This window comes from Osmerus mordax, chromosome 10 (assembly GCF_038355195.1).
Source record: "Osmerus mordax isolate fOsmMor3 chromosome 10, fOsmMor3.pri, whole genome shotgun sequence".
Classification (NCBI taxonomy): Eukaryota; Metazoa; Chordata; class Actinopteri; order Osmeriformes; family Osmeridae; genus Osmerus; species Osmerus mordax.
The window spans coordinates 18,033,529-18,056,903 of record NC_090059.1 but is presented as its reverse complement, the minus strand read 5'-3'; the positions used below and the strand labels follow the sequence as shown (position 1 = coordinate 18,056,903).

Sequence of the window (23,375 nt, the reverse complement as noted above, 5' to 3'; positions counted from 1 at the left end):
ATGGAACACTACCAACGGAACAGTACCAACGGAACACGTACCAACGGAACACGTACGAGTCGTGTGGCTTCTCAGTGAGAGAGAACTCCCCGAATAGCAGAGACACGTTTAGTATTCTGGCCAGTGACTCACACACTCTCCTCCTCAAGACATTCAGGACAATCAAAGCCATGTTGTTGTGTCATGGCTGCCTGTCCGGCCAACACCAGGACGGTCTGGGAGACGGACGTGTGTAGAGGACAGGCTGTGCTGTGGAGGCAGACAGCTGTACCCTCCCCTAACCCACACAGGCTGAACATGAAGATGGACGGACAGAATACTAATCAGTTTGCTTTGACAATGTTGTAAAACCTTTCTCAACCTGGTACTGTCAGAAAAAAAAAGCTGTTGAAAAAAACCTCTAAATGACAACGTTTCTATGTAGGTTTTTTGAGAAGGTTATTTGCATTTTGATCTCAGATGTATACAATGCCGTATGTATTCCCTGTCTTTCTATTCCTGTGTGGGTGTGACAGTGGGTCCAGTGTTGGCCCTCTGCTAAAGCCTGAAGCACTTCTCCTTGGTGTTAACATGCATCAACACCATACACCACAGAGGCTAGCCTGTTCTTTATTACTGCAATTGTATGTATGTGTGTGTATATATATATGTATTCATTTTTATGTTTTTGCCCCCAAAAATTGGAAAACACTTGTTGTAATCCTCCAAGATGTGTAGAAACACTGGATGTGATCTGAACACTGTGAGGGAGTAGGTGGATCCCTCCCCCCCTCCCTCCCTCCCCCCCCCCCTCCCTCCCTCCCTCCCACTCCTCCTCCTCTACCCACCTCCTCTCCCCCTGCTCGTGATAATCGATGCATGGTTCAGATTCCTCAGGGGAAGACCCCAGTGAAGTCCTTGTTAATAATCAGCAGCATTTTGTTTTGCAAGCAGCATATTCCATGATGTGGCTGTAGGGCTGGGTGTGTGGGGGGAGGGGGGGCCTGGGGTGGCTGGAGGGGGGGTGTGTGGGGGGAGGGGGGGCCTGGGGTGGCTGGAGGGGGGGTCTGCCAACCAAGTAAAAGGCTTCATTGTTGTGGTCCTGGAGAGAAGTGGGAAGATCCACAGCTTCCCAACCAACAGTCCTGTGGTGAAAGGGGCAGGAATCTGGTTTCCTGTTAGTAACTTGAGGGGGGAAAGGAAGCAAATCCTCTGCATTTGTAAAATGCATGTGACAACATAACATACTAGTACCCATGACAGGAAGTCAACCTGAGCACATCTTTTCTACTTTCCTCGTGATGATTCTGCCATTCTGAATGTAGAGCAACAAAACAGATCTCTTTGGGAATCAGATGGTATAATGCTGAACTTGCCAACAGCTTGAGAACGTCTCCAGCATTCTCAGAACAAAACAATGAGTGGAGTGTTTCTGGGCAGCAGGGGGAGGGGAAACGTTCACCCAAATCTCTACTATTCTGTTCCTCCCCCATTTCTTATGAATAAGGGCATAACATACAGGTCCATCTGACCCTCCCCTATAGACCATACAGCTTCCATCTGACCCTCCCCTATAGACCAAACAGCTTCCATCTGACCCTCTCCTATAGACCATACAGCTTCCATCTGACCCTCCCCTATAGACCATACAGCTTCCATTGATACGTCCATCAATATTTATTCCACTTCCTTTGAAATGATAGCTAACATCCGACAATCCCATATTTGTTTCACTGTGAACTAAAATAATGTCCTGCAGAATCAGAAGATGTTGAAGTTACCAGGTTACCAGTTACCATAGAGACCCCACCACCATTACAGTGCATGCAGGTACCGTGAGATGCACGTTGAAGGAATTGTGAAAGGCATTGTCTGAATTACTTCTTTATAACAATTTTTTTTTTGTACTTTCATTCACAAAAGTGTACATTTTAATACTTTTATATGAAATTGATGGTTTGTTTAATTAGAAAAGAGGGATTTTCTTAATGGAGGTCAACCCATGGGGACAGTTAGATGAACACGGGTTAAACCCAGTTCTGAACTGAAGACAGACTCAAGGGCTGCTTTAGCACAGAACCGCATCTAACCTGTGTTTCAAAAACAGGCGAATGATACTATAAATACATGCCATATTCAATGAGGTACAAAGTTCATTTTGGTTTGATGAATTGTGACCAGCACCTTTACTGATTATAGCATCGGTGTTGACATGCAAGAAAATATTTTATGAAGAAATGTTTAGTGTCCATTTTGTATGTAATAATTGTTTATTCTGTATACACCTTGTGTGCCTTAATACAAGGACAATGTCCCTGTTCTCTCTGTGTGGTATGTGTATAAAGGGATTTGGTTAGCTAGCAAGTCCTTTACCTCCTTTAATAGTTATATCCATCGTTATAGACCAGACTTTACCGAGACAGAGTCAAGACCAAGACTCTGAGGGGTCAAGAGACAGAGAGAGAGACAGAGGGAGAGAGACCGAGTCAAGACCAAGACTCTGAGGGGTCGAGAGACAGAGAGAGAGACAGAGGGAGAGAGACCGAGTTAAGACCAAGACTCTGAGGGGTCGAGAGAGAGACAGACAGAAGGAGAGAGACTGAGTTAAGACCAATTAATTTTTTTACCGTATCACTGAAATAACAATCTTATTGTGTAATATAGCGGTTTAATAGAGTGGTTTGCAGCTGAAATTACCTAACGTTAATGTAATGTTTAATTGCGTTCAGTCAGTAAGGGTCTTGCAGCATTTACACACCGCTCTGTTTTCTATTGGACACTTGCAGATAAACTCACGTTTTACATCCAATCAAAGTAACGTCAACAAATAAATTAGACAATGCACAAGAAATTTGGTAATATTCCTGCAGTTTCGAAAAAAAGGTTTGGAAAGGTTTAAAGAATATTTTCGAAAAAATTGTTTGAAAGAAAGTCAGGTTTGCAAAAAAATAGGTTTGCATCATTGATGAGGACTCTACTGTACTCTATTGTACTCTGCTCTACTTTACTCCTCGGTTTCACTGTGTGTGAAAAAGTTTTAGAACGTTTGAAAAAATATATAAAAATATATATATAAAGGTTTGAAAGATTGAAATATTATTTTTTGTAAGAAGTTTTGCTAAAATAAGTTTACAAAGGTCAAAAGGTCAGTTTTTTTTTTTAAAGATTGAAAATATATATATATATATATATATTTTTATAGCTTTGCATAAATGATGAGTACTTGATGAGGTCTCTACTAAACTATTCTGTGTACTCTACTGTACTCTGCTTTACTCTACTCTGTTTTAGGCTTCTCTGTTCTTCTCTCCCCTCCTCTCATCTTTCCTCTCACTGTGTGTGTAAAAAAGGTTACGAAAAAAAGGTTGGAAAACTTGGTTTTGCTGGTCTGTTCTCCTCTTCCCTCTCCTCCTCTCTCTTCTCCTTTCACTGTTTGTAAAAAATATTTTCGAAAAAAGTTTTGAAAGGCTGACAAAGTATTTTCAAAAAATAAATAAAAACGATTCCGTATTCCCAAAATGGTGATACGTATTTCCGGGGAAGTTGAAGAACTGTTGATTTTTTTTTTTTTTTTTTAATTTTAAATTATTATTGTACAATAGTGATACAAACTGAATAACTGTTGAGTGCATATAGCCATTTACTTCCTCTGCATCTTTTTTAACGGCCCATGTCGCCACCTAGTGGTCATAATACAGAATACAATAATGTGCCACAAGCTTGTCTAAAAGGCAACAGTTAGGCTTGCAGTTTTTCCCATGGTGTTTAAGAACACACTAAAATTTACATTTTAAACGCAATCACCGAAACCTGAAACTAATTTGCCTGCTAATGCCTGCATTGCAGTGAAGAAAACTATATGAAAACAATAATGTTTAATGTAACTGGCCCCTTTAACAGTACAACTGGCCCCTTTAACAGTAAAACTGGCCCCAGTTTGGCCCCCCTAATGAAATGGTCTAGAACCTCCCTTTCCACCTGCTCAACCATGGATTCAGTATGAGGGAGGCTGGGCAGAGAGTTCAGCCCAACCTGAGCCGCTTCACTTCTGCACCCATGTAATATGTTCAAATGTACAGTCTTTGTATAGCCCTTTTTACAAGCAATGTCACAGAGGGCTTCACAAACGCCCATAGAACTGCCCCTCAGCCAACCTAAACCCTCAAGGAAGGCAAGGGAAAAACTCCCAGAAAAACTCACTAGAAGAGAAAAAAATGGAAGACACCTTGGGAGGAGCAATTCAGTGAGGGATCCCCTCCTCCAGAGACGGAGTGAGGGATCCCCTCCTCCAGAGACGGAGTGAGGGATCCCCTCCTCCAGAGACGGAGTGAGGGATCCCCTCCTCCAGAGACGGAGTGAGGGATCCCCTCCTCCAGAGACGGAGTGAGGGATCCCCTCCTCCAGAGACGGAGTGAGGGATCCCCTCCTCCAGAAAAGGTTGGTGAAAGAGAGGAGCAGAACACAGCTAAACATAATCATACAGCAGAGAAGTGTCAATAGGTGTTGAAACACCAAAATCCAGTTTTTCCAAATCCAAATCCAAAATTTTACTTTTTTTTTTATTGCTACGTAAATGAATTTACTGTGTATACATAAACAAATTTGTCTTTACATGTAACTACATGCCCTGGATGCTGTGCTTTACATTTTCTTGTGTTGTGTCTAATGATTGCTCCATAGTGTTTATATATTGATTTGCTGTGTTTATGATCTGAAAGCATTGTTTGATTTTGAGCACAAGTCAAATGGTTTAGGGGCAAGTGTTTGATTTTGCCAGAAGAGTCAGAGGTTTTGGAAATTGAGTTTTAAGATTTGTTTTTCTGTTCTTTCTTTACAGTTTTGAGAAAATGGGTGACTGTTTCAAGAAATGTGTCTTAGCAATCAAGAACAACTAAGACATTTGTCTCCTTCAAACACACTCATGGATGACATGGCAGCAGCAGCTGGCTCCACTAGTTGTTCTCCTCCAACACGGTGTTCTCACATTCAGGGTCCGCTCCCTCAGGATCACCAGAGTTCTCCAACATCTGCTTGAACTGACTCTTAAAAAACCCAGCCTGGGGGAGATGGAGAGAGGAGAGAGAGGGGGAGGAGAGAGAGAGACAGGGGGAGAAAGAGGAGATAGAGGAAAAGATGGAGAAACAGAGAGGTACAAAGAGACAGTGAGAGACATAAGTCATCCTCGAGATATAATCCTTAACTAAAATTAGTATTTTCAGTATAATTGTATTGCACTGTTTTGTACAACTACCTGTAAATTGTAATTGTTTCATACCTGCTAATGTGAATCTACAAAAAAGTTTGTCCTCTGAAAGCACACAGGCTGAATGTGTAATGCTTAAAGATCCCATGACATGCTGTTTTGGATGCTTTTATATAGGCCTTAGTGGTCCCCTAATACTGTATCTGACATTTCTTTCCCGAAATTCAGCCTTGGTGCAGAATTACAGCCACTACGAGCAGTCCCAGAATGAGCTTTCCTCTTTCTGTGTCTGTAGCTTTAAATGCTATGAGGAAGAAAGAGGCGGGGCTAACTGCCATGCTTCGGTCGTTTGCAAGCCATGATGTCTCTAGGAAAAACCAATATCGCGCTCGCACGGTCGTAGCTCATTTTCTAATTGGCGGGCCAAATTCTCTGTGCGGGCAAAGCAGAGAAAGGGAAGGTAACCTTCGCTCTTATGACGTCATAAAACCAGCATTTTCAAATCCGAGCGTTTCAGCTTTCATTTTCTCAAAGGCGGAGAAGACTACCCAGGGCTTGGTTTATACCTATCGAAATTTCTAGCCACCGGGGGACCAAAGGCAGGCTAGGGAACTCATATTAATGTTAAATAACCTCCTAAAGCGAAAATTTCATGTCATGGGACCTTTTAAAGTAACCCAGCCGTACCCAAGCATAGCAATCCTGATTACCTTATAAAGACCAAGCATAGCAATCATGATTACCTTATAAAGACCAAGCATAGCAATCCTGATTACCTTATAAAGAGCAGCTGAGATCAACGCCAGCAGCACCAGCCCACCCAGGGAGCCGCCCACGATCTCCTTAGTCAGGTCCACCTCAGGAAACACCTCCACGTACGTTTCTACCTGCACACCAGGAAGGACTCAAACATCAGCAGTGTTTCTACCTGCACACCAGGAAGGACTCAAACATCAGCAGTGTTTCTACCTGCACACCAGGAAGGACTCAAACATCAGCAGTGTTTCTACCTGCACACCAGGAAGGACTCAAACATCAGCAGTGTTTCTACCTGCACACCAGGAAGGACTCAAACATCAGCAGTGTTTCTACCTGCACACCAGGAAGGACTCAAACATCAGCAGTGTTTCTACCTGCACACCAGGAAGGACTCAAACATCAGCAGTGTTTCTACCTGCACACCAGGAAGGACTCAAACATCAGCAGTGTTTCTACCTGCACACCAGGAAGGACTCAAACATCAGCAGTGTTTCAGAAAGATAACCTGGTCAACATCCCAGCCATGATGTCCCAGTCCCACCATGAGTCAGAACACACACACACACAGTGTGTCATGCTAAGGGACACAAGGAAGTGATGATGATGATGGCTACGGTACCTTCTGGATGGGAGGGTTGTTCTTGGAGTCCTGGGAGTCGTAGATGTACTGGTCTCTGTCGTAGTCCAGGGTGGCCGTGCTTGTCAGAGAGAACTGGCCGGACGTCAGGCCAATCTGAAGGACAGAAACACCTCACAGGTCAGAGGTCAAATCAACTACCTGGCTTGTTTTGTTGAGCTTCATAATGACCCGTTCACTCAGGTGTGCTGGAGCAGGAAACATCTAGAACATGCAGGACAGGGGTCACTCAGGTGTGCTGGAGCAGGGAAACATCTAGAACATGCAGGACAGGGGTCTCTCAGGTGTGCTGGAGCAGGGAAACATCTAGAACATGCAGGACAGGGGTCACTCAGGTGTGCTAGAGCAGGGAAACATTTACATTTAGTCATTTAGCAGACGCTCTTATCCAGAGCGACTTACAGCAAGTACAGGGACATTCCCCCGAGGCAAGTAGGGTGAAGTGTCTTGCCCAAGGACACAACGTCAGTTGGCATGACCGGGAATCGAACTGGCAACCTTCAGATTACTAGCCCGATTCCCTCACCGCTCAGCCACCTGACTCCCTGTTAGAACATGCAGGACTGGGGTCCCTGAGGACCAGGGTTGAGAAAGGCTACTGTAACATGATCTATCAAACCAGCAGGTATATCTGAGGATGTTCGTGGAGAGATTGAAGCTGTGTTACCTGTTGTATCCATCCTGAACTGATGTTTCCAGAGATGCTGTAGACAAGGGAGTCGTCTCTTCTCACGAACACGCTGCAGGTGAACACGCCACACCTGGCCACCGCACAGTCCTGCACACATACAGACAGCAGCTTTATGTCTGTATGGACACTCACACCATGTCTGCTGTCGATATTACATACTAAAAACATGTTGTGATTTTTTTATAAATTGTGTTTATGTGAAGCCCTCTGTGATATTACTTGTAAAAAGGACAACACCATTAAAACATTTTTCTTCTTTTTTTTTTTATCATCAACGAAACGTGGTCACAACAGCTATACAAGGTGTGTCCTTTCTGGAGGACTCAGATTCCTGCTGCTCACCAGAGGGGATTTTCTCTTCAACTTGTCCACAAAGTCTCTGACAGTTGGTTCCTCATCTTTTCCTCTGTTGCATCCTGGAATCTGTGACAGAAATAGTTTTTTATGCAGAACAACGTGACGTGTTGATTCATAAACAGACATCTTGGCTCCATAACAACTCATGACAACAACCCACTTGTATTCATATGTTCCAACACTTGTTTAAACCAGCGGTGCAGGTTTCATTACACTCCACTGGTACATGTACTGCCCACTTTTTGAAAATGACAAATCCCCCCCCCCCCCGTTATTATTAAGAAAAAAATATATTTAATGGTCAAATTTCTGTACAAAACAAACAAAAAGCTTTTGAAATCAAACCCAAAACCCCTGGTTTAAATGCTGGTGATTATTCATTCCTCTCACCTGCATCCCTCTGGAGTCAACCCAGATGTCTGTCTCACCAAGCTGCATGGGCACCTTGATTATCACGGTGAGGTTGAAATCTCTGGCAAAGTTTAAAACCTTAGAAAGAGAAAATGGAGTTGTATCATTCCTGAATTACGTTCCAAAACCAGTGAAGCGATGATGGAGACCCTCCTCACACACCTGGAATGACTGCAACACAGGTTTCTGCAAATCGTTTTTCTCAGCAGTGAAGTTTATGTAGCTGGTAGAATCCTCAACTCTGAACGAACAAAGTCAAAAACTATAAATCACAAAACTCCAATAAATCAAATACACCCATTTATCTAAATATCTCTCTACTGAAACATTTACACTTTGATAAAGGAGTAGCACACACCTGGAAAGCAACACATAAATGCTGTACTGCACCCCGATGTCTCTGTGTATGAACAGGTCACTCCCTGCGGCATGAAAGTTTCCACTGGAGGGATTTGAATGAGGACGTTAGTGGAGGTACAGCCACACACACACATCATAACACACTGCAGAACGTATGTGAGCTTATGACAGCCAATCAGACCTTGTGGCTTTGGCACTGAAGTTCACCCTGGGGTCAAACTGACTGTTTCTATCTATTCCATAGGAGATGGTGAAGACAGCCTAGACAGACACAGAGAAATAATTAAAACAGTACATGTTTTACCCTGAAGCCTGTTCTTAAGCAGTAAGAGTGTTGATGGTGTTGATGTAGCTTGTCATGGATGAACACAGCGGCACAGGTTTCATCATACAGTTTTAGAAAAAGGCAAATGTGATGTGAAGAACTGACCTTGCTGTTGGTCTTGAAGATGGGCTTGTCGATGGTGCATTCGCTTCTTCCTGTCGTTCCTTCAGATTCACTATCTAACGAGCTGCATTCCACTCTCCCCTGTCCCACAGCCAGACACACACACACACATTATCATCACTGTTCAGTAACACATCATTCTTCAGAATGTGAGACACACTTCTCATCAGTGTTCAGTAAAACATGGATCATTCTTCAGGATGTGTTTGTGGAGCAGAGAGCAGGCTTGCCTGGATGGGGGTGAAGCGTCTATAGGAGAGGCCGGCAGGGTAGCGAAGGACCACCCGGCTGTTATAGGAGTTCTCCTCCCTGCTCTCCATCGACACGGTCAGACTCAGCACGTCGTCGATTCCTACCCTCAGCTCAGAGGAACTGACCGACACACACACGGTTGAAAAGGGTTAGATATTCTTTTGGCCTTTTTTATATCGACAGAGAGAGTTGGAGAGAGACAGGAGAGCAGGGAGGGAGAGAGACGAGGACATACAGGAAATTGCCCAGGCAAGAATCGAACCCAGGCCCCTGCGCTACGGCTTTAGCCTGAACGGTATGCGCGCTACCCTGTGAGCCATCCTAAATCAGCTGGTTTCCTTGATGATCCAGTGATCTTACCCAGTAAAATTAAAATCCACTTTGAGGTTGTCGATACACTTGTTATCAGATCCACAGTTGATCTCAAAGTCCAGCTGTAGGATGGGAGAATATGTTAAATGGTTTAATTGATGTTGAACGGTCCTGAAATCAGGGTTATACAGCTCAGAGACCAGGGAGAAACTGACCGGGTGATTGGAGGTGGTAGTGGAGCCCTGGAGCAGGCTGGGAGAGAGAGAGTCTGAGGAAGGCAAGCCTTCGAAACTGAACGAAACTTCATTGTGGACTAGGTTGAGAGAGTCCTCTGGGCAAGCCTAGAGAGAGAGAGTACACATTCTGATCTTTATCCCTAAAACCCCCCACCATACAGGCACACACACACAGGCACACACACACAGGTCTCACACCCACCTCAATGAAGAAGTTGTGTTTGGTGCAAGTCTCCTTCAGGTCCAGGATGACCATGTTTGTGTCCTGTCGTTGTTGGAGCTGAAAGTAAGCACGGAAGTTGGGCGCTTTGCGTCTTGCGTCCAGTGTCAACGTGTAATTAACCTGCGCTCGAGCTGGAAGAACAGTTCAGATTAGGCTCCAATCACACACTCATGGCTGTGAAGGTAAACTGCAAACTACGTTACGATGCTAATCAAAACAAATGAGTCCAGGAAAGGAACCTGTTTGTCCTTGAGTGTGCGGGGTCATGGTGAAGCAGACTGTCGCGGTGTGAGGAAGAGGGGTCACACAGTCTGAGTGGCTGGTGGAGATTCTGGTCGGGTTAAAAGACACTTTAACATTCACGGTCACTATGGGTTTGGACCTGGAACATGAATACAAAACATGAAGAAAAATATATCAACAAAACATTTAGTTAAAAAATTCTAAAACCAACCCTGTTCCTGAATAGTTACTTGCCTATAGGTTTTTGCTCCAACCACACTTAGTTGACCTGATTTAACCCTAGTTACCTGAACAACCAGCTAATCATTAGAATCAAGTGTGCTAGATTAGTGCTGGAGCTAAAACCTACAGGCAGGTAGCTCTAGAAACACCTGAGCTATCTGCTTCAGAAACTCTAGAAACATCTGCTTCTGAAACTCTAGAAACACCTGAGTTATCTGCTTCTCAAACTCTAGAAACACCCGAGTTATCTGCTTCTGAAACTCTAGAAACACCTGAGTTATCTGCTTCTCAAACTCTAGAAACACCCGAGTTATCTGCTTCTGAAACTCTAGAAACACCTGAGTTATCTGCTTCTCAAACTCTAGAAACACCTGAGTTATCTGCTTCTGAAACTCTAGAAACATCTGCTTCTGAAACTCTAGAAACACCTGAGTTATCTGCTTCCGAAACTCTAGAAACACCTGAGTTATCTGCTTCTCAAACTCTAGAAACACCCGAGTTATCTGCTTCTGAAACACCTGAGTTATCTGCTTCTGAAACTCTAGAAACACCTGAGTTATCTGCTTCAGAAACTCTAGAAACACCTGAGTAAGATGACGGCCCCCTTGGAGCCCACGGCCATGTCCGGGAGAGTGTCTCCACTGAGGTCCATAGACGACTGGCTGATGGACAGGCCAAAGAACTTCATCCCAGAATGCACCTCAGACCCTGCGATTCTCTACCGTGGAGGAGGAACAGAAGTGATCATGACGCAGACTGATGTGCAACACTGTTGTCACATCAGAGCTTCTGGCTGCTTCCTAGACCAAGGTACATTTTTCACACCTGTGCCTTTTCTCAAAATTGACTTCCTCACACAGACCTGGGAGTAGAGGTTGTACCTGGGAGTAGCGGTTGTACCTGGGAGTAGAGGTTGTACCTGGGAGTAGCGGTTGTACCTGGGAGTAGCGGTTGTACCTGGGAGTAGAGGTTGTACCTGGGAGTAGCGGTTGTACCTGGGAGTAGCGGTTGTACCTGGGAGTAGAGGTTGTACCTGGGAGTAGAGGTTGTACCTGGGAGTAGCGGTTGTACCTGGGAGTAGAGGTTGTACCTGGGAGTAGAGGTTGTACCTGGGAGTAGAGGTTGTACCTGGGAGTAGTGGTTGTACCTGGGAGTAGAGGTTGTACCTGGGAGTAGTGGTTGTACCTGGGAGTAGTGGTTGTACCTGGGAGTAGAGGTTGTACCTGGGAGTAGAGGTTGTACCTGGGAGTAGAGGTTGTACCTGGGAGTAGCGGTTGTACCTGGGAGTAGAGGTTGTACCTGGGAGTAGAGGTTGTACCTGGGAGTAGAGGTTGTACCTGGGAGTAGTGGTTGTACCTGGGAGTAGAGGTTGTACCTGGGAGTAGCGGTTGTACCTGGGAATAGAGGTTGTACCTGGGAGTAGAGGTTGTACCTGGGAGTAGAGGTTGTACCTGGGAGTAGTGGTTGTACCTGGGAGTAGAGGTTGTACCTGGGAGTAGAGGTTGTACCTGGGAGTAGTGGTTGTACCTGGGAGTAGAGGTTGTACCTGGGAGTAGAGGTTGTACCTGGGAGTAGAGGTTGTACCTGGGAGTAGTGGTTGTACCTGGGAGTAGAGGTTGTACCTGGGAGTAGAGGTTGTACCTGGGAGTAGTGGTTGTACCTGGGAGTAGTGGTTGTACCTGGGAGTAGAGGTTGTACCTGGGAGTAGAGGTTGTTGATGCCGCCTCTCTGCCCGTGGAAGATGTAGACGCTCCCCTGGCCGTCATCCTCCAGAGGAGCTCCCACCGCCAGGTCGTTGAACCCGTCGTTATTGAGGTCCGGCAGAGGGGCGAGCGACATGCCAAACCTGCCCCTCTCTCCTGCCTCCCCCTGCAACATGTTCTCACGTCCTCCAGGAAAGGACACTCCTTTCTGGAACAAAAAAACAAGTTGACAGAGTTTGACTACTATCAATTTCATATGACCAAAACAACAATTGATCTGATGGTTGTGGAATATTCAAATTAGTTTTTCGTCTAATGATGTGTAAGCCAGTGTAAAGCTTGATATTATAGGGCATGATACTTTAAATACCTTCTCAGTAAGGGTACAGATGAATATCATGCCCTCTCTGTCTCTCTCTGTGTACATGGGAGACGACACCAGCACGAGGTCAGAGTAGGAATCACCATCCACGTCCATCGCACAAACCACCGCCCCAAAGTACGCCCCAATCTGAGGGACACACAAACAGAAAAACCTTTAACACTTGTGCTGCCTTCAGGTCACATGACCCAAAGGTTCATAACGAACCATCGTTCTGTTTACCCAATTTTACCCAATACAAAAACAAATACAAATTATTTTCTTTTAACCTTTGCAATGTGGGGGGTCTGAGACAGCCCAACGGTTAAAAGAAAATGCTTCACTTTGTTTTTTTATGAGGTAAATTTGTCGCAATATGACAGTGGGTCACAATGACTGATGGGTCAGAATGACCCGAAGATAACACAGGAAGAACCAAAGCAAATTCCTTGTCTGTGCAAACTTTCATGGCGAATAAATCCCTTTCTGATTCTGATTTCTGATTCTGAAGGGTTAACATGGACCTGCAAGAGGTGAAACACCTTTAACATGGACCTGCAAGAGGTGAAACAACCAAAATGCAGATTTGTGGTAGTTCAAATCCTTATTTTATTACTACTTACTATTTTATTTTAATACTTAGTTCAGTATTTCTGTCGTACTTTATTATTTTACATCATGAGCACTTTAACCGGTAGCAGACTGACCTGTCCTGTAAACTGTAGAGTCTGGTCGGTTCTCCCCGGGGACACGACCATCACCTGGCCCCTATGAGCCGCTCTGGGAGCACCCACCACCGTGAACGTGCCAAACCTCGTCCTCGCAGTGCTCATGGAGTAACCTACGGAGACAGTGAGTGGGGAAGAATTCATGTTTTTCACCAAAACATATTGTCGACTTGGCAGGACGGAATGAAATAAAAAAGATCTCATCTTGCGACTGGCGACAATTCTGCCAAATGATCTGAGCTGGGTGTGGATGAGGGGCCCAACTAGGACTGGATTTACGTCATCAGGTAATCTAGCGACTTTTCAGAGAGCCAATTTCTGGTGAGATTTTTTGTTCAAACTCTTACCCAGGTAGCTATCAGACTCTCCCGTCATGTTCTGGAAGGTGGGCTGCTGGTCTCTGTTCACGTAGGACTGGTATCCTCCTTTCCACTGGAAGGCTCCAACAGTTCCTATATGATATCCTCCCTGAAGGAAGCAGCGATGTTAACCGAACAGTGAAAGACATTCCTGGTTGTTTCTTGTCAATTGCAACGAACGGTTAGGAAACGGGAACAAAGAAAACACAGCACTGTGGAAACGTAGCTGTCATTAGGATCATTGTAAAAAAAAATCTAATCCTGAATCACATTCGGTTTCATGTTATCTGCAAGCAAGCAAGCTAAATGTATTTATAAAGCACTTTAAAATTCATGGTGAAACACAAAGTGCTGTACAGTAAAACAAAATCTGATAGTAGTCAAGAGTTTTTTGGACGCTGTAGTGACATGTAGTGTAGTGACGCTGTAGTGAAATGTAGTGTAGTGACGCTGTAGTGACGCTGTAGTGACGCTGTAGTGACATGTAGTGTAGTGACGCTGTAGTGAAATGTAGTGTAGTGACGCTGTAGTGACGCTGTAGTGACGCTGTAGTGACATGTAGTGTAGTGACGCTGTAGTGAAATGTAGTGTAGTGACGCTGTAGTGACGCTGTAGTGACGCTGTAGTGACATGTAGTGTAGTGACGCTGTAGTGAAATGTAGTGTAGTGACGCTGTAGTGACGCTGTAGTGACGCTGTAGTGACATGTAGTGTAGTGACGCTGTAGTGACATGTAGTGTTGTGATGCTGTAGTGACGCTGTAGTGACGCTGTAGTGACATGTAGTGTAGTGACGCTGTAGTGACATGTAGTGTAGTGACGCTGTAGTGACATGTAGTGTTGTGATGCTGTAGTGACGCTGTAGTGACGCTGTAGTGACATGCTGAGGTACCTCAGGAGTGTACGCAGCACTGAATCCCTCTTGTGCCATCTCCATCTCCAGTGACGCTCCTGCAGCCTGCGAGCCTGTCACACACACACACACACACACACACACACACACACCACACACACACACACACAGCTCATCAACGATGGACCACAGCTTTGAACCGCAAGCCGTTCAGTGGTACCGTCTACTCGCTACAGTCCTGTGATATACTGTACACTCCAGACAGGATATACTGTACACTCCAGAAATGAAAAGAATGTATTACTAATCATCAATATAGACTGTATTGTGTGGTCTTCATGTACTGTTACAAGTTAACTATCACAGAGTGAACATTTTAGTATTTTATGTTACTTTACAACCTGAGGAACATTGTCCTGTGGTTTCAAACTGTTCAAACAGTACAATAAATAACATATTGAATGGTGTATAAAAGGTGTTGTTGCAGATGCTGTAGGCCTATGTTTTATTGTTTCTGTTGGTATTAAAGTGCAGAGTGCCCCTACCCTCGATATTGAAGATGCTGTTCTGCAAAGTTCTGCTGATTTGGTTAAGCGCTTCAAAGCTGCTCACTTGGAACACATGTGTCTGAGAAGGAAGTGAGGCGATTGTGTCCAACTCGTCTTTGGCGCTTTTTTTGTTAAAGGCAGAGCCCACCTGGGAAGAACACAGATAGTTTACTACATCTGTTTATCCACAGAGAAGCATCACTTTTCCTTTCACAGTTTTCACTATGTCTGAACGGTTTGATGGCTTAAAACATAACTTTTCTGTGCAGAAAATGTGTTCTAAAGCATCAAGTATTCAAAGAACATCTGTGTGGATCCCACTACCAAGGGAAGGCAAAAACCCAGGTTGAAAAACACAAAGCTAAGGGCCACCGAAGCGTCTATGCAAATGTTGAATCCTATATTTGTATATGCAATAAAATCATAATAATAATGTGTTCATTTGTTTAATCAAAAGCAACATCAGGAAGGGAAATTGAACCTGCAACTTCTTAAACTGCAGACAAGTACTCTAACCACTGAGCTAGACCTATGCCCAACATTTGTTTACTTTTATCAGACAGTCTGCTATGTCTTACCCCAATTGCAAATCGAACAATAGATTTGATGTTAGCTGCATTAGTAGCTGATGGGAGGTTGCCTCCATCCTGAGACTCTCCATCTGTGATCACGATCAGGATCTTCGACGCTCCATCCCTCGACCCCCCACTAACTGAAAATACCTCATCACTAGAAATCAAAACAATTTGAGGATTAGCGATCATAAATATGTTTGATTAATGGAATTAATTTAGTTTAGGCCCCTTTAATGAAAGCAATAAAACACAACCACCTTTGTTTTTCTTCAAGTGTTGGATGTGTGTGTTGCTGTGTGTACGTCTGTGAAATGTTCCTTACACAACTTTCTGGATTGCAGCAGCAGTATAGGTACCTCCAGTATTTTGATTTATCCTATCAATCTGTCTTTCCCAAATTTGAGGTCGAAAATTTCGAAAATTAAAATGAATGGTGCAAGTAAATGAGTACTGGGCCACAGAAAACTGCAAAATTAGAAAATGTTTGGAATCAGACATTGAGAAAGTGAGACAGTGATATTAATCAATAAATGTTCCTGTAAATTCCCTTTTTACAACAAAGCAGAAGAACAAAGTCTCACCTTGGTATCCTTCCCAACTAGTGTACGGATCAGATCTTTGACAAAAACCTTCATTTTAGCAAAGTCTATGGGGGTGACGCTGCCTGAACCGTCCAAAAGGAAAGCGATGTCGGTCTTCCCAGGGCATTCTGGGAAACACAGCGAACACAGAGAAACGTGAGAGGGAGGCAGACAGCAGGGGGTCTGTCAGGAACACCTGTCAGGAACACCTGTCAGGAACACCTGTCTAAAACCGTGTGCCAGTGTTTAGTTTGGACATGACAAAACTGGACTAAAATTGTTCACATGAGGATGTGATGAAATCAGAGGGCTTGATGACATCGGAGGTCGTGATGACATTAGTCATGAAAGATGCAACACACATTCTCTGCATCCCACTGAAGAGCGAATTATCAGTTTTTTCATCAAAACATGAACACAGGTATTTACAGGTGGAGACATCCTCACTAATCTCAAACTTTAGCAGAAACATCATTTCTCTTTATGAAACAATGATTGTGTGACAGAGGGGGTCAGTAAAGCTCAGTGGTTTGAGCTTGTGACTGCAGATCAAGAGATTGCAGGTTCAAATCCCCCCGTAGGTTGCTTTGGATAAAAGCATCTGCTAAATGAAGACGTTACAAACACTAATGGAAGGACAGAGGATGTTTCCGTGGTTACCCTCTAGGGAGGCAGGGAGAGGAGGACCAGGGGAGTCTGTTCCATTTATCTCCAAACACAAGCCGTTGTAGGTGGTGATGGCATCACACTCTCGAGGGATGGTTGGGCCACATACCTGGAACAGAGAGGATAGTCAGGCTGACCTGTGGTAGGTGAGCATGTGTGGCAACAGGAAACAGTGTGGGATTGGTTGACGTAATCAGGAAGCAGTGTGGGATTGATTGACGTAAACAGGAAATTGGGATTGGAAAATTCAAAATTCACAGTATGGATTTATTATTCACCACTTCAGTAAAAGACATCAGCTTTGTCTACCTGAAAGCGTGGCCTCTAAGTGGCGCGTGTTTGGGAGAACACATTTGTGAAATGTGGCGAGCATTGTGTAATCTCTGATCTAATCTGTGTTCACACAACGTGTGATAGATTTGTTCACCCATTGTGTTGTTCTAAGTGTTGAACAACACAAGTGTTGTTCTAACCTCATAGCAAAACCCGAAACGATTGAAAATATCATCCCCACACTCATATAAAGACTGGACGTACCATGGTGGTTTGGGATGTTGGATTCTTTGTCATTGTCAAACCCAGAGACATGTTGACTGCATGACTGGGCACTAGGGGAAACACGTTTATGGATTACACATCGTGAAAACGCTTTGATTCACCTCATATGCTTAACATGATTATGTAAAGAGCAAATCGTCTCAGTACAGGATCTTTACCTGGTATAGATATCTCAGAACAGGATTTGATCGAACACCTGTAAACCTTTCCTCTCCTGTCTCCATCCTGCTCCAAGGGGGCGCTGGTGAGCAGGCTGCAGCCAGGGCACAGACATGTTCAGCAACATACAGCAGGATCAGCACATCTAACTGAAAATCACACAACCTGGAAAGCTTTTTTGCATGTAATGTAAATGTACTGCTCAGACTGTATGCTCATACCTGCTGCTGTCTCTAATCACCACCTGGTATCCAAACCCAGCGGCAGACTTGCTAAGGTACTTCCAAGCCACAGACTCCATGTTGAAAGCCAAACAGCCTTGCAGCACTAACCAGAAAACAAGAAAATTGTATGATGATTGTATGATATGCAGAGATGGGAAGCAACAAAATACTTTGTTACTGTATTTAAGTAGATTTTTATTTTCTCTGAATGTAAAGAAAACTGTTTCATACGGTTGAAATTTTTTTTTTTTATAGGTTTGCCTTATTGATGAGTAATTGATGATGACTCTACTGTACTCTGCTCTGCTTTACTCTACTCTTTTTTTAGGCTTCTCTGTTCTCCTCTTCCCCTCTCTAATCTCTCTTTGATGTGAGGTGCAGTTACCTGCATGATACTTAAACAGGTGTAGTAATGGCTACTTTTTATATATACTTTTTACGTATGTCAGAGCCCACACTTCTTTTACATAAGCATCTGTACGTCTACTTGAGTGAAGGATGTGTGTATACTAGTGCTGTCAAACGACTAAAATATTTAATCGCGATTAATCGCATTAATGTCAGTTAACTCACGATTAATCGCAATTAATAGCCATTTTTATCTATTCTAAATGTCCCTTGATATCTTTTTGTCCCATTATTTGTTCTCATTTTAATGCTCTTATCAACATAGAAAAGTGGATTGGATTGCTTAGTTAGTGCAAATGTTTTTTTTAAATTGAAAACAACATTGCAACATTGCCTGGCTTTGACGAGGGGCGGATAATTCGCATCAGCTGTGTACAGGGGTGTCTTAATAGCACTTGAGGCCCCTGGGCTATGGACTTTTTTTCATTTTTTGAGGCCCTCCACACGCTAATCGCACAATCGCACGAGTTGCTTGTATTGTTATTTACATTCCGTTGCACGGTTTAGGCTGAAATGCCTTGTGTCAACGAAGGGAACTCAGTGCTAGCCTACGTCACAACGTCAGCACACGTTAGCAACTACGCATGGATACAACGTGCATTGCTGTTGCACAGCAAGTATCGTATCGTGCCGTGGTGTACTAGCAGCATTATACATTTAAGCAATTCAAGACTTGCATATACAGTAAGTAATGTCACAATACATAATGTATTTAAACTCAAGCTTGTGTGGTGCATCCCTGTATTCAATGCCACAGCCTAAACTTTATGTCAAAAGAAACGTTAATTTCTGGCGCATTCAAACAATCCCCTCAGTGAAGTTTGGCTAGCAACAGCAGCTAGGCTAGCTTGCTCGTAGCATAATTCAGCTTCTCCACGCAGGGCTCTAGACTGAGACCAAAAAGTCGCGTTTGAGGGCATATTTTCAGTTAGCAGATGGTACCGTTTGAATCGCGATTCCATCTGAAAAATACTGCCGGTGACAACGTTGTAAGAATAGCTTGTCTCAAAGGGGGTTCAGCTTGTTTCATATTAAATGGACCCATCTGCAACCGACGCAAGCAAGCACACCCTACAAATTGTACCCTCTCTAGTTTTTGTTACATTTTGTTACATTTTGTTTAGATAAGGGGGGGGGGGGGCTCCCCTCCCTCCACATACACCACCAGATGCCACTGTAGAGCAGAGTAATGACACCGCGAATACGGACGTTTATCATCATTATTATTTTGTATTATTATTAAGAGGCCCCTGATTGGTCGAGGCCCCGGGCTTCAGCCCATGTAAGCCCGTGCATTAAGGCTCCACTGGCTGTGTACTTGGCCATCAAGTGATATTTCAGACTGGATGTGCTGCGATGATAGCTCAGTTCACAACGACAAAACACACAGATCAATTTGGTCTTGTCAATGGAACCATTTGGCAACTTATTTTTTTTTTTTTTATCTCCAGTGAACCAAAACTGAAGCGGCCCACCGGGAACTCTCCCGATTACCCACCCCGGCCCTGTTTACAACGTTAACAGGGCTACTTGGTTGGCGTTGCCTTTTCAGCGTGAGATACAAGGTGTGGCGTTAGAGCGTGTGAAATGGTTGAAATGCGTGTGTCTCACGGCCAATGCGTGAGAGTTGGCAGCCCTGCTACTCTTTAGCCGGCTCGCAAGCCCAAACAAGTGTGTGCAGCGTGCCTGTTGTTTTGTTTCCGGTCTAGCTAGATCCGGTGTGGTGTTGTAGTTTTTCTAACGTCAGTAGTCGTTGCAACAGCATGTGAAAAAAACTACAAAGTTTGCTAGGCCAAAAAGAAATTTTGCGATAGAAAAATGAACGCCGTTAAAATGGATTTGCGTTAACGCCGTTAATAACGCGTTTAACTGACAGCACTAGTGTATACATCTCTGATGATATGAGGGATAGGTGTAGGTCGGGTTTGAGCATTTCACTTCAAATCATAAGATCGCGCATTCAAATTCCTCTCATTTTGGATGAAAAGTGTCTGCAAAAAGTGAAAGATTGTTTATTCACCCATATTTCCACAGATGGTTGTTAAAAATTTGGCGTTTTCATTTGGAAACTTTGGCAAGATATCCTATTGCCACAAGTAACTGACTGACATGATGACATCACCGATGAACAAACACCCCACTCCACCCCCAAACACACACACACACACTAAAGTATCTAAGGGAGTCAGGTGGATGAGCGGTTAGGGAATCGGGCTAGTAATCTGAAGGTTGCAAGTTCGATTCCCTGCCGTGCATAAAGACGTTGTGTCCTCGGGCAAGGCACTTCACCCTACTTGCCTCGGGGGGAATGTCCCTATACTTACTGTAAGTCGCTCTGGATAAGAGCGTCTGCTAAATGACTAAAATGTAAATGTAAAAATATAATATAGAAACCAAAATGAAGGGAAGTGGTTGGTGTCATGTTCAGTGTCGCTACTAGCGTCTTGACTTTTATACAGCCTTAAAAGGGCATTGATCACCTCAACTACATATGATCATTCATCCCATGGACAACACCTACTGCATGAGATACATTCTGTAGCATATATTTTGGTATATATATATAACTTTAAGTTTGAAAGTACCACTCATTTACATTACATTACATTTATGCATTTAGCAGACTTCCAAGAGAGAGCTTTACAAAAGTGCATAGGTCACTGATCATAACAACCAGATAGCCCCAAACATTGCAAGCAGCCAAACCCTTATTTGGTGTAGCTGTTCATGTATAAGGTTTTAACCCCACCCCTGCTCGTCCCTCAAGGAAAAACCACAACTGTGGACTAACTACACATCATGCTAGTATTTAGTATCGATAATTAGTATCAATAGTAAATGTGAACATTACTAACTCTTGAGAAACTTTCACTGTGGCACATGAGGAAGTGAGATGAGCTATAGCAATAATACATAACTTCAGAAACATCCAAACTTCCATAAGAAACCCTTTCTAATCTTCCTGTGTGCTCACAGAAGACACACATGGGAGGAACACTGTCCTACTCTTGTTCCAAGCCCTCTGTGACATGCTTGCGTGTAAAAAGGGCTATACAAATAAATTTGATTTGATTCCAGTGAGCTTCTTATTACCGTAACATTTGAAATACTTTCACACGTCAGAAAAGGTTGTAAATCAACACTTAGTTTGGACTTGTCATGTGTGTTGGTCTGTATTTTTTTTAAAGGTGATGTATAAGTGAATTGTCTCGTTCAAACTAATATCTCCCTGATACTTATAGCTACATGTTTTGTTGGTGCAATAATTACAGCTGGATTTGCATTTAGGATTTCAACTGTAGAAGTGTGTGTATATATAAATGTTGGTGTGTATATATGTGTGTGTATAATATATGTGTGTATATAGGTTATTGTATGTATGTGTAAACATAAGTGCGTTTATTTTGTTGGTAACAGTAATGCCCTCTCGTTCTAACATTCTAGTCATCTGAAAAGAGCCTCAGCCAAGATATTCTGATAATAACAAATCTGAAATCCCATATTTGATGTTAGTAATCCCCGTGGAAGTAGGAGGACAGAGGGAGGATGTATGATGGTTCCCCTACCTGCCGCCAGGAACAGTAAGAGGGAGAACGTCCATGCCATGGTCCAGAGCTCGAGGACAGACCTGCAGAGGAACACAAACTATGACCACAGAAACATAAACTCACCAGAGCAAACATGATGATGTAGGAAGGAAAGGTGTGTCTGTCTGTGTGTGCGTGCGTGTGTGTGTGTGATTGTGCAAGTGCATTTAGTTGTGTTTTTGGTTCCTTAGACTTTGGTGTTACAATAACTTATACATGTTTTAGATCATACAGTAGTAATTAAAACTAATGTTTGAAATATGTGGTGTCTCATCTATGAAACATGTCGTTTATCAGGCCCTTTATGTAATAGTACTATAAAATAATATTTTTGAATATTAGTACATTTGGTGATACAGCATTGCTATACTCAAGTTACATTTTCTCTTTTCTTTTTTTTCAATTTGTTTATTTGATCAAGAGGGACAGTGTACATTCATAAACATTAAAATGTAAATGCACCCAATTATAGCCAAAAGGCTAATTTCCATTGGCAGTCCCTCTGCCAGAGGGAAAAAGGCTATACAACCTAAAAAAGGCATTAACGTATATCAAACATAACATTGACAATAAATACAAAAATTAAAAAAATACAATAAAATACAATCCCAATATACAAGTTCTACTGCTTACCCACTAGTGATCACATTTTTGGTTATTTATCAACCATGTTTTGAGATTACTTTTAAAACAGTTGGATGAGGTTGATTCTCTAATGTTTGGTGGTGGGGGGGCCAGGTTAAACCGGATTTTGAACATTAAACAGCAGTTCTTGAATGAATTCTATGTTAGAAAGGAATTAAAAATAGAATTGGGATGGAAAAAAGATGTGATACAATTTCCCGTATTTCGTCTATACTTCTGCTATTGTCCGACAGTGTTGCAAGTTTAGTTTCTAGTGTGGATTGAGACACTTGTGCTTAACTGTTGCATCGTGCCTGGTAAATACAGATTGTTTCTTGACCTCTGAACTCCTGTAGAACTATGCAGAACACAGAACTTTCTTCTACTGTACTCTCCACATGCACATACAGTATGTCGCTAAATGAGTCCATTGTGAATGTAGTGGTCAAGTGGATTCATCTTACCAGACGAATGGTCTTTGCTGCCTGTCAGTAAATCAAAAGCCCTCATGGATTTACGCCAAGGCTGTATTCATAAGACAACACATTTCTTGGGGCAAACTTAATATGGTGAAGTGAAAACATGCAACACCTTGAAGTGTCACAAGTTGTGGCCTGGTGACACAGGAAGTGCCTGCTATCTGACTGTGGCCAGATTGTGGCCAAGTGTCATGTAGATCTATTCTAGGATGTGACACAGACACACAGCATGCCACCTGTCCAGCTCACTGCCTCATCATGCTTACTGCCTCATCATGCTTACTGCCTCATCACGCTTACTGCCTCATCATGCTTACTGCCTCATCATGCTGACTGACTCATCATGCTGACTGCCTCATCATGCTTACTGCCTCATGATGTTTACTGCCTCATGAGAGTGACTGCCTCATCATGCTTACTGCCTCATCATGCTGACTGCCTCATCATGCTTACTGCCTCATCATGCTTATTGCTTCATCACGCTGACTGCCTCATCATGCTGACTGCCTCATCACGCTGACTGCCTCATCATGCTGACTGCCTCATCACGCTGACTGCCTCATCATGCTGACTGCCTCATCATGCTTATTGCCTCATGGTGCTGACTGCCTCATGGTGCTGACTGCCTCAT

General features: G+C 43.4%; 1 protein-coding gene and 1 long non-coding RNA gene across 4 annotated transcripts; one reads left to right on the top strand and one right to left on the bottom strand.

Annotated features, from left to right (window-relative positions):
- Nucleotides 1-4,519: 4,519 nt before the first annotated feature.
- Nucleotides 4,520-21,724, bottom strand: LOC136950001 (integrin alpha-M-like). Of its 2 annotated transcripts, none has more exons than XR_010877463.1 (30): nt 21,621-21,724; nt 17,644-17,749; nt 17,422-17,516; nt 17,243-17,313; nt 16,700-16,814; nt 16,040-16,167; nt 15,781-15,923; nt 15,462-15,612; nt 14,881-15,031; nt 14,375-14,448; nt 13,473-13,593; nt 13,105-13,238; nt 12,407-12,547; nt 12,032-12,244; nt 10,918-11,051; nt 10,108-10,250; nt 9,848-9,999; nt 9,625-9,750; nt 9,458-9,531; nt 9,076-9,217; nt 8,828-8,926; nt 8,579-8,658; nt 8,396-8,479; nt 8,200-8,278; nt 8,017-8,115; nt 7,612-7,692; nt 7,246-7,356; nt 6,561-6,884; nt 5,959-6,069; nt 4,520-5,036 (listed from the first exon to the last, which is right to left on the bottom strand). XR_010877463.1 is itself a non-coding variant. In XM_067244074.1 (30 exons), the coding sequence occupies exons 1-30, from the start codon at nt 21,658-21,660 to the stop codon at nt 4,932-4,934; spliced, it is 3,417 nt and encodes a 1,138-aa protein (XP_067100175.1). In that variant the 5' UTR covers nt 21,661-21,706; the 3' UTR covers nt 4,520-4,931. The 2 variants fall into 2 exon arrangements, 1 of the variants encoding a protein (XP_067100175.1); XM_067244074.1 differs by having other exon boundaries at nt 6,561-6,674; nt 21,621-21,706.
- On the top strand, nt 5,545-7,857 carry LOC136950021 (uncharacterized). 2 transcript variants are annotated; one of them, XR_010877467.1, is made up of 3 exons: nt 5,545-6,698; nt 7,204-7,324; nt 7,564-7,857. It is a non-coding gene; the product is annotated as an uncharacterized lncRNA (long non-coding RNA). The 2 variants fall into 2 exon arrangements; XR_010877466.1 differs by having other exon boundaries at nt 7,201-7,324.
- Nucleotides 21,725-23,375: the final 1,651 nt, after the last annotated feature.

Bases quoted from the DNA above. Each gene is read 5' to 3' on its own strand.
- LOC136950001 (XM_067244074.1), bottom strand. From the start codon at position 21,660: ATGGCATGGACGTTCTCCCTCTTACTGTTCCTGGCGGCAG. The intron at 15,032-15,461 runs GTAAGACATAGC...TGTTCTTCCCAG, and splicing joins TTGTTCGATTTGCAATTGGG to GTGGGCTCTGCCTTTAACAA. The intron at 13,239-13,472 runs GTAAGAGTTTGA...CTGTCTCCGTAG, and splicing joins AGAGTCTGATAGCTACCTGG to GTTACTCCATGAGCACTGCG.